At 42.5% G+C, this 10,946-nt stretch overlaps 1 protein-coding gene across 1 annotated transcript; it reads left to right on the forward strand.

The window, feature by feature from the left end:
• The first annotated feature begins 5,358 nt into the window (after positions 1-5,358).
• FABP7 (fatty acid binding protein 7) lies at positions 5,359-9,047 on the forward strand. Its single transcript, XM_068938171.1, has 4 exons — positions 5,359-5,541; positions 6,293-6,465; positions 7,132-7,233; positions 8,779-9,047. Exons 1-4 carry the CDS (start codon positions 5,469-5,471, stop codon positions 8,827-8,829), a joined length of 399 nt encoding a protein of 132 aa, XP_068794272.1. The 5' UTR covers positions 5,359-5,468; the 3' UTR covers positions 8,830-9,047.
• The last annotated feature ends 1,899 nt before the right edge of the window (positions 9,048-10,946 follow it).

Consider the following 10,946-nt stretch of genomic DNA (forward strand, 5'->3'; position numbering starts at 1 on the left):
CTGGAGATATTTAGTAGTATTTGCTTCCTTCTTTAAACCGTCGCACTCAAGCTGTCTTACCGGCTTAACTAATCAAAATAAAAGTCTGATCGTTCATAATGAGGTATTCATGGGTAGTCAGGACTCTCCTAATCTCACGTCACACCAATTTTTTAACCTAAGGGAGAGTCTGCAAGAATGAAGTGCACAGTCACAAACCACTTTGTTTTCATCAGTTAACAAGAGACACCAGAATTAAGTCTTAACATAACTAATGCTTTGATGTTAGCAGGTCTTGGCATTATTTTATTTGAGCTTCTATAGCGGGCAGAAAGTCTGCTGAACATGCTCCTGAGCTTTGCCTAAGGTGTGCCTTGCTCTTAGAAGGCATCTAGTGTAAACGTGTCTCCTCTGCTCCTGCCTATATTACCTTGCCTGTCATCTGGTCCTCAGTTCCAGCAAAGCCCTTGTCGTGGCATTTATGCAGTACAAAACTTCATTTGCACCATTGCTTTGTAGGTAGGGCCATTCGATACCACTTGTGCAGCTGCACAAGTGCCTTGCCCCTGTGACATTTATCACCTTTATTTAAGCTGGGATTTCTAAAGAGCAGCACACCAATAGACCAAATGTAGTTATTTTCTATGACTTACCAAGAACACCGAAATAGTTTATCATTAGTAGTGGGATTGGCAACTGTCTTAGACAACTAGAGGACACTTGAGGTAATTTTAATTGAGGACACCATACTGCCCTTTTTGACATTAGATTTTTCTGCAGCACCATGAAATCAGATCACACTCAGCCCTAAAGTAACATCATCCCGTCTGAAACAATAGCAACTAAAATCTGGCCATTTCTGTATTACACTGAGATCAGAGCTGCACTGAGATTCACAGCAGAGATTCAAAACAGGTTAAACTGTGCTGAGAATGCCTTAGTCAGTTGCTCATAAATGGAGGAAATTTCTTCTGTTTTCAACAACAAATTATTTTGGGGTTGCTTAATTCAAAATTAATATATTAATTATATTAATTAATTTATTAAAATTAATATTTAAATATACGGTGAGACTATTAAGAGGTCAGATTATCAAAAGTCGCATGGGTAAAATTCCCAGTGTGCCCAAGTAATGCAGGAACCTGAATCACTTTCAAGTTTTCAATGGGATTTAATACCTAAAATGCTTTTGAGTGATATCAGGGCAGTTAGGCTTTTGTGTCACTTCTATTCTTTGTTGCATACATGGGTATAGGATGCTCTGCAGTTCCAGATATTTGTACAATTTACAGTTTTTGTTGCTCTGTCTTCGGTTTTGTATGAGGGATGGTTGCCGAAGTAACAGTGAAACTGAGCTCCTAACTCCCAGTAGCATCCTATGTTGATGTCTCACTACAGCTATCAATTACCCCTTCTTTAAGAAGCATACTCTGAATTTTTTGAAAAGTCCAACCATAGAAGGTTTTCTGAAATCCTGCATAGCAGAAAGAAGTCTGAAGTGGTATCTTGACAAAGACAAAAGGAGAGAAAAACAGAACGTGTTCCATTCTCTTGAATGCACTATATTTTAACCTTGCTTGAAGCACATTTCTTTGTCCCAGGATTCCTTATTTAGTCCTACAGTGATGGGCATTGTTAATCAGTAGCAGATGTTAAACAAGAAAAATTGAGTTAGTTTTATTTAAACAACAGAAGCATTTGAATAAAGGAGTTATTACTAAATCATATGAAAGTCTTATAGAATCTGCTTAGCTAGTGATCAAACTCTACAGACTCTGGTATTTTATTTCTGGCTATTCTATTACAGGCATGGTGAAAGGACAGGTTTAACTGAATTGTTGTAGCAGAAGTGCCCTTCCTGTATTGGATCGACAGAGGTACATAGCAGAAATAAGTCTGACTTCAAATGTTAGCTGCACCAATTTCACTGCATTTCCATAACCAAAGCATTAAGGCCTTAGTAACTGGCCATCCTGATAAGAATCTCAACAGTTCCCAACACTGATTATGAGGAATCCACGTGAGAGCGCCTCTTGGTCAATCTTTTCTATGATAAAAGCTTAGCAGCCATTTTGTGCAGCCCATTTCTTTCTCAACAAGCGCATTATTTTTCAAAGGCTGACAAGTAAGAGGAGGAGACAAAGTCAGCCTGAGGCTGAGAGCTTCATTCTCTGAATGCTGAAGGGCACGTGAAGCGGGAATATAATGGTTGGAGAAAGGTAGCTAGAAGAAGCAAATGTGTTTTATGTTTGAAGGCAGAAAGTTAGAGCACCCTGGATTGCCACATTCACCCTAGATGGCCTTTGGAAGCAAGAATTATCTATTACACCATGTCGTCTTGCCATAGCCGTGACCTGCTCATTTACATCTTTCAGGCAAGTCCTTACAGAGACCTGAAGTGTGCCAAGTTATGCTGCTGAAGTGGTGTAAAGAGAGAATGAGGCCCAGGGTGCCCAGAGAGGAATCTCCAGTGACATCGTTCATCACACCAGCTCTTCTACTGGCGGGTACAGAATCTGTTAAAACCTTCAGACTCTGCTGACAGTGTAAAAGAGACTGCAGCAAACTAAAATTCTCACCAGGTCAGTGTATTTCACGCTGCTCTCCCTGTTCCAGCCAGCGAAGCTTTTACATAGCTCAAAAAGATGACTTGTACTAGCTGTTGAAATTAACACAGCTCTCACATAAGGACACACAAGCAAATATGGGCCATGAGACGCAATGGAAACCATTTTTGGTGGGGTGGCTTGTCACCCCACAAAGGTGTCAATAATGGAACATTTCCTAGTGGAACATTTCCTAGCGCTGATTTATCCTGCTTCCAATTCATCACTAACACAGAAAGCTGGGATCTCACCATCATAAAACCTGGTGTGACGACTTAGGCAATCTGTCTAAGCAGCGGAAGGAACATGGACGTTTCAGCACACCCTCTTTTACACCCAAAGCACGGTGCGAAATGTTATGGAATATGTTTTGCTTACGACTGTGTACTTCTGTTAGCTAAGTATGTTCAGAAATCCTGGTAGAACTAAGCCATAAGTGTAAGTGTGAAGGCTTAAATTATGAAAAATTCTGAAGTGGCTACCTTCCAAGGCCAGGTTGCAGTACTGTGTTGAAGAAGGTGTAAGACGGACGTGCCCTTAAGGAGTCCAGCCACCAGCAGTGAAGTTAATTCAGGAGTTTTGCATCACACAAAGTCCATGAGGCTGGTACTAAGCAACATGACCCAGGGAGCGTAGAGAGGAAGGGAGCTCTACCAGGACTGTACGCACACAGGATCTGCACCAGGAGGATCAGCAGAGGCTCCAGGACTTCTGCAGATAGTGTCTACATAAACAGGAGATTAACTCCATCCTATCAGTATCGGTCCATGGGACCTGTCAGTTCAGGAGGATATTGGTGAAATCATTTAGGAAGGATTTGACTATGGTGCCTATCAGATGAAACAGATGAGTGACTAGGTCAGTTTGCATGTACCCACACGTCAACTGCCTGGGTGACAGTGATGAAGCTCTGTGAGGCCATGACTGCTATGGTTTGCCCACCGGTGGTGAACATTGCTAACTTCTTGAAAACGTAGCTGTGTTGAGAAAACACAGTTCCCAAACTGAACTGGAGTCATAGATGGTATCTGTGCAGAACGTTGACTCTGTGTGCCCTGTACCATGACAATGCTAGCGACTAAGGGTACATCGCATTCATTATTGAGGCTCTGGTTGACCACAGACGTTAGATTTGTATGAGATGTACCAGTAAGGCTGGTATTCTATGCATATTTTGGAGATGCAGCATTTATTTACTAGGACAAAAAAGGGACTTGTTTCCTTCCAGTCTTATGAACAACAACTGGGGGTCTGTTCTTTCAAGTGACCTTCTTACTGTCCCTGGGTTTCTGAGCACTAGTCAAAGAGTCTCTCAGAAGTACAGATCAGAAAAGCAGGCCAGACATAAACTGGGCAGCTGCAGGAGGACATAGATGACCATCGGCACTTTCTGTGCCTGTCTGCCTTTCAAAGCAGGTGGATGGGAGCTGAGGCTAAAAGAGAAAGAGATGCACCAGTCCATATCCCTTATTAGGTTATCAGGACCATCCAAAACTGTGTTATGTGTTAAAAGGAAATAGGATTATGTCCCTAGCAAGAGAGAGCGGTTAGGTCTTTATGAGGAAAAATCAAAGGGTAACAAATTAAAATAAAAATCCGCCAGAAGCATTCATTGCCCTACGCTCAAAGAGTACGTCATACAGAAAGGGCCTACAGGAAATGCGAATGGCAGTCAAAAACTAATGAAAAAATATGAAGAAAATACAACTATTCATGCTTCATATAGCTAGACCAGGTAGAAAATTGCCAGTTTGTTCCTAAGTTACAGAAAATCTCTTTTACTTAGTTCCTGAGTTTTGTTATGAGAGCTAGATTCATGCTTCTGGAATCTATCTAAGCTATAGGTCTGGAAAAGCTGACATCAAGGCTTGTCCCACAGAGCCAGGCTACTTTCTGAAAAACACTCGAGAGACAAGGTCACTACCTAGTGCCTTGAATGAATTTCAAAGAACAATTTAAAGAATAAAAACATTTCCCCTCTGGCAGAAAAAAGTCTTGCAGGTGAAATAGTTTTATGCTACTTTCTTTCTTTATCTTTTCTAAAAGTCTCCAGATGCTGTCAGTTTTGGAGGCAGGAGGTAATTTGCAGTCAACAATAGCAGATAGCAAATTCAGACAGCATTGGGATAAATGCCATATGATGGTGGAGGAATGTGATCTCTTCTTATCCAGTACCAAACTGTGTTTCAAAAATCCTCACGGGAAAGCCTTTAAAGAAGGAGGTGTTTTGCCGTAGCGTTGTGATCCTCTGTTTTTATTCAGTGGAGCATTTCGTGTTTGGTATCTACTTCTCTTTTGTTAGTGGTCACCTGAGTGGGGATAAGGTGGGTCTATGGAGCGTCCCGCACAAGGTGATCCGGCGCACATAATACCGTGCCGTCCATGAACGCAATGCTCTCCCTTTTCCGTTTTTACTCGGGGCGGGAAGGAGAGAGCCCTTTTGCAGCAGCTGGGACCGCCACACTCCTCTTTCACGCTCGCCTCTTTCCAAGCAGAGGCGCCGGGCTCCCTCGCCGTGAGGCTGGGACGTGGCCTTCGCCTCACCGCAGTCTCCCTTTCTTTGGGGCTGCCAGCCGCTCGCCCGTGCCGCGGAAACGGGGCCTCAATGCCCCTTTGTGCATCCTTTCTCCGGAGCCCGCCCGCCCTTGCCAAGGCCCCCCGGCGGCCCCCGGCGGCCCCGCAGGCGCGGGGGGCCAGGGGGCCCGGGCGGAGCGCCCTCCCCCGGCGGGGCGGGGAGGCGCCGGCCCCACCGCCCCCGGCCCGGCCCCGGGGCGGACCGCGGCTGCCCGCCGCCCCCGCGGGGCCGCGCCGGCTATATCTGGGGCTGAGCGGCGGCGCGGCCGCAGCGGCGCTGCCCCGGCACCTGCATCCTCCCCGGCCGCCATGGTCGAGGCTTTCTGTGCGACGTGGAAGCTGGTGGACAGCCAAAATTTCGATGAGTACATGAAGGCGCTGGGTAGGTACGCCGCCGGCTGCCGAGCCCGCTGCTGCAGCGGCGCTGCGCGCGGCGGTGAGGTTTTGAGGAGACCAGGCGTTTGGACTTTTCGCACCACGCTGGAAAAAAAAACCCAAAATATATATACCCACCAACGCACACACACCTATATGTATATAAGCTATCTGCAGAGCAGAAGCCAGGGGAGAGGGGGAGGCTGCGTGCTCCCCCGGTGCGGGCTGCGGCTGGCAAGGGGAAGGTGTGGGTGCCTTTCCCACCGACTGCTGGTTCCTGTCACCGCTCCCCCCCGGAGCGAAGTGAATCTGATGTCGGTCATTCGCACGGGGCGGGGGTGCAGTGTCTTCGTGCGGGTTATCCTGCTTGCGGGAGATGCCGCAGATTTAGAGAGAGCGTGTGAAATTCGTAAGGGCAAGTGTTGCCTGCGGGTAAGCTAAAAGGAAACAAGGAGCATGATGCGGGCATGACAAGGAGTTTCATCTGCAGAAGTAGATTCACTGGCAATGTTTCGGCGTGCTGTGCTCCTGAGTAAACAGCCTCTGGAGGTAGCGGGAGATACAGAGCTCCGTCTATGTGGAGGGAGTACAGAATGGATAGTTGAGGTCTAAGGAGAAAAGTGAAGCAGAAAGCAGCTTTTTAGTGCGATAGCTTAAAGGTGCAGAGCAGGGGAAGAAGCTTCTGTACCTCAATGAATGGCAGAAAAGATGTGAAAACCCAATGTCTGATGGATTTCTATTTTCCCTTGATGGTTTAGGAGTGGGGTTTGCTACTCGGCAGGTGGGGAATGTGACTAAACCCACTGTGATTATCAGCAGCGAGGGGGACAAAGTAGTGATCAGGACGCAGAGCACTTTCAAAAACACAGAAATCAGCTTTAAACTTGGAGAGGAATTTGATGAAACTACTCCAGATGATAGAAACTGCAAAGTAAGTGAACTTTCAGGCTGCCGTTGTTTCTTTTCCTTTTCTTTTCACCCTCTTCCCCCCCCCCCCCCCCCGAAGGTCTTATCTCTCAGCATGGTAGGGTCAGAGGAAGAAAATGTAACTTCTGTTACAGCCAGTTGTAGCTCTGTGAAGGACAGGGGAAAAAAAAGACAAGACTGCATCTTACTCGCCTGTGTGCACAACTTCTTGTCTGAAGCCATATCCTATGTCTCCAGCTCACTTTCTACCTTCCGGGCTGGAGGAATTCTGTTAGCTCTTCATTCATCTCTGTACCAAAGTAACTTAAATCTAAAGCTCATTTGGAATAACTTTTTCCAGCTGCAATGAAGGAATGACTTCTCCCTGCATCTTTTGGGGGCTTAAACTAAGTAAAGCGTATCTGAGACGATGGTTCATGTGGGACTGGAATTTACAGGAAATAGCTCATTGCATCCTTTGATACAAACAAGAATTGTAAGGAGCTCTTGTTTGAAACAAGGACGATTGATGGGGTTTGGGTTTAAAACGGCTAGGACTGCTTTATCGTTCTAGATCCACATGCATCTGTTGAAGAGAACTGAGTAGAATACTGCGCGCTTCTTCATATGTGGGTAGAATCGCAAATACTCCAAATAAATGAGTGTCCTTATATTTTCTGATATCTCACAGTCAGTTGTGACCCTGGATGGAGACAAACTAGTGCATGTACAGAAATGGGATGGCAAAGAGACAAACTTTGTTAGAGAAATAAAGGATGGCAAAATGGTAATGGTAAGTATAAAAATGACTGAGTATTTACATACACTGCTAACACTCCTTACTTACATTTGTCTCAAGCTTTGTGAACCGATAGTGTTACTTATACTCATAACTTGAAACTGATTGTTGAGGAAAGCTGGCAGAGCATTTTCAAATGTTTATTTTGTTTGTTTTGCATTTTGTTTTGACAACTGAAAGAATGCTAATGGTTTCGGCTAGGCCAAGTTATTGATTTCCAAGGTGGATCAGTCTTTTCTAGAATTTATGTAAACGCCCGAGCAAAACAAAATGCAGTTCTGGTGAGCTGCAAAATATATGATGTTCTTGATTATATAGGCAAAAAACCATTTTGGATGAGTGCTAATATGGATTTCTTAAAACACTCGTTTTATATACGTATGTGTAAATAATATTTAATTACATAGAGTAAGTGTTTCCCTAGGATAATATAAGTTAAATATTGTATGAGGTAATAGCATTTTTGTATTTAATAGTAAAGGGATTATTCCTCCCAGCTTATTTAAAAACTATGACTAAAATAGCAATTTTGCATGGAGAATAATCTCTCTTCTTTTAAATTCACATCCTCCTCTGACTTTCCGGGAAGAGTATGGCATGAAAACAATGGTACTGAAGTTGCTGAATCTAATGTCTAGGCTGACATTTCTCATGCTTATTTTTGGCATAGAGATGTAACTTTCAAAAATAAAATCTCTTCAGCCATATTAATTTATGTGACTTTTCTATTGGAGGAAAACAGTTAGGTCTGTTTTCTAAATGTTTCAGAGAGGGCCTGTGTAGATGATTGAAACCATATTTGGTTTTAATTATTTGAGCTTCCAAATAATTAAAACTTTAGAGCATACAGTTAGTGCAACACAATGTGACAGGTGGTTCAAGGAAAAATATATAGCTGTTTCCAAAAACAAAACATACAAATACGCAGAAAACCATTCCATGTGGAATCTGAATACAGTGGGGCGCAATATTCCACCTCAGAACATGGCTCCAATGCTCACACACTATAGTTACTGCTTTTACAAAACTGCAGTAACTAAAATAATTAGTAGTTTTAGCTACATACATTTACAGAAAGCATTTATTTTAATATGAGAGTCTCCTTAAGTATATGCCTAAACATAATTGTATAGAATATGGATACAGAGGTTTTGAATCTCAGATTGCACACTTTGCAATGTGATCAGCTATGAGAAAATGAATGTTAAATCTGTGTTGCAGCAATGCTATATTTAAGAAATTGTATTCACAAAATTAGAGAAATTAAAGGGTCACTTCTAACCTCACTTTAGTTGACCTGTAGAATGTACATTCTGTTTCTTGGGTTTGAAAGTAGCAAGGAGAAAGTTACTGTTACTGTAGGAACCATAACTTTGAGTTTTTGCCTCTTGTTCATGTAAAATATTGATAATCTAGACCAAATTGTTTTTGTAAAAATTACATAATGTCTTGTCCTACTATGGACTTCTTGACGTGCGTTACGTAATTACGGAAAATGATCCAGCATCTAACATGTCTGTGTTTTCCTTGGACTTGCAGACTCTCACCTTTGGTGATGTGGTTGCTGTTCGCCACTATGAGAAAGCGTAGAGTTTACCTGACCTCTGTCCACATGTTACTTCTGCTGGATGGATTAACGTACTGTCCATAACTGAACGTAGCTAAAAAGCACATTCCTGGCATGAAAGGTTAATAAAAGGGTTTGAGGGGGTTGTTTTTTTTAGAAAGAACTTTTATACTATCAAATTGGCAAGCTTGTTTTGTAAAGTGCAACAGGTTAAACTTTGCATTAAATCTCTGAAACAATCGCCTCTCTCTCTCTCTCTCTTTTTTTTTTTTTACAATAAATAGAACATGCTTGATTTGTTTTGAAATGGAGACAAATTAAAATGTCAAACAAATGAAAATGTTTTTTAAATCTCTGCTCCTTTTGCATTTAATGGGCTAGTATTCCAGTGCTTTGAAGGGAAATGTCTTAAATTTCTTTTTCTAAGTAAACTAGCAGTGGGTGAAAAAAACTCTGTCAGTCTCTGCATTTGATATAGAGTACACAGGAAACAAAAAATTGCCTTCATTCTATTTAAGTAGCTTATTTTTGCTGGAGAAATCTACAGCCCCTATCTTTATATGTGTAGGCAGATAGGTGAGAGAGAGCATACATGAGCACTGCTTTCCCAGTTCAAGCCATCTTCAGTACTTCTCTTCACTTGACACTTTATCTTGGGTCTGCTAAGGCAGACAATAGAGAGACTGCCTTCAGTTTCAATGAGGTTCTTGCATTTTTGTTTTTAACTGAGTTATGAGTATTTTGGAGTTCGGGTGTTTTTTTTTTTTTTGGCTGATATTCAAGAGACTGAAGTAAATTGGAGTGCAAAGATGGGAGTGAATCACAGGATGGGAGGAAAGTACCAATATGATAGGTCAGAACCAGGGCAACCTGCAGTACAGAGCTTATGTTCCATCAGTTGCCACAGGGGTGGGAGGAGAACACAGGGAAAATAGTACAAGACAAGCTATGTTTCATAGCTAATCTGTACTGGAGGTCATAATTTGTACAATGAGCAATATAAAATAAAATGCTGCTTAAAAGAGATTAAAAAGAAGAAAGAAATTAAGACTTTATTAATGAAAAACCTTGGAACAGGGTAAGACTGCCCTCCACTTCAGCTTAGTTCTTAAAGCAGGACAAAGAAAATTGCAACAGGTTGCTGGCACCCTGGAAGAAAATGTTTCAGAGGTCCCACGTTCTCTGCTGAGACACTGACTCAGCGCACCAGGCCAGCGTGTGATTAGCTAAAGCCTTTTAAACAAATGAGGCGGAGTTTAGCTGTGGCGTTTAGCGGGGTGGTCCTCGAGCGGTGTTTGACTCCAGAGGGAGTTCGAGGAAAGGAATTCTGCTGAATTTCCCAGGCATAATACTTTGCTGTCCCATTCTGCAGATTTCCTACTTGCTTTAATGGGAAATCGCTCTGGCTTCTTGCTTCCTTGCATAGTTTTCTTCCCTAAGGGCTAAGATACCATGGATAGCTTATCTCACTCATCCGATAAAAGTTCAGATACAAGTTTGGCCGCTAAGCAACAAGAATACAAGATAATTTTCTATTATTAGGCTTACTTTTTCGCAAAGAAGCTTCCTGCAAGGAACATCCAAATCTATTTTCTCTTTTGGAGAATGCTATCGATCTTTGAGAAAACGGCTTCCTTAGTTAGGAGCCATCGTAAGTATGTTTTATTTGGTGGATATGGATCATTTAAAAAAAATCTATGAACTACTTTTTTTCCATCAGAGAAATGAAAAGTAGGACTGACTTCAGTGGTACGTGGAACAGGATTCTGCATGTTTTGGGCTGCTTCAGCCTCTATCATACAAGCATGTTTAAACTGTTTCTTCTCTCCTCAGCTTTTATTGGCTCATTTAAATTTTGGCTTCAGCGCCTAATATAGTTTGTGTCGGTCTCCCCTCCATTATAGCTTATTCCCTCATATATTCATTGTATGGCTGTGTTTCCCAGCCACCCCTTCCCGGAAAACTGGCAGCAGGTACTTTTACTTCATCATCAGGGAAAGTAGACTTGGGTCTCCGTTAATGGCGTTCATTTTCATGAGAAGTGATTGACAGGGCCATGAAGTAAAACAAATTAAAGTTTTTTTATTAAATATGAGGAAAGCAGAGATAGATTGGCAAGACCTGGTTTACACATAAACCC

Source organism: Struthio camelus, chromosome 3 (genome assembly GCF_040807025.1).
Source record: "Struthio camelus isolate bStrCam1 chromosome 3, bStrCam1.hap1, whole genome shotgun sequence".
Classification (NCBI taxonomy): Eukaryota; Metazoa; Chordata; class Aves; order Struthioniformes; family Struthionidae; genus Struthio; species Struthio camelus.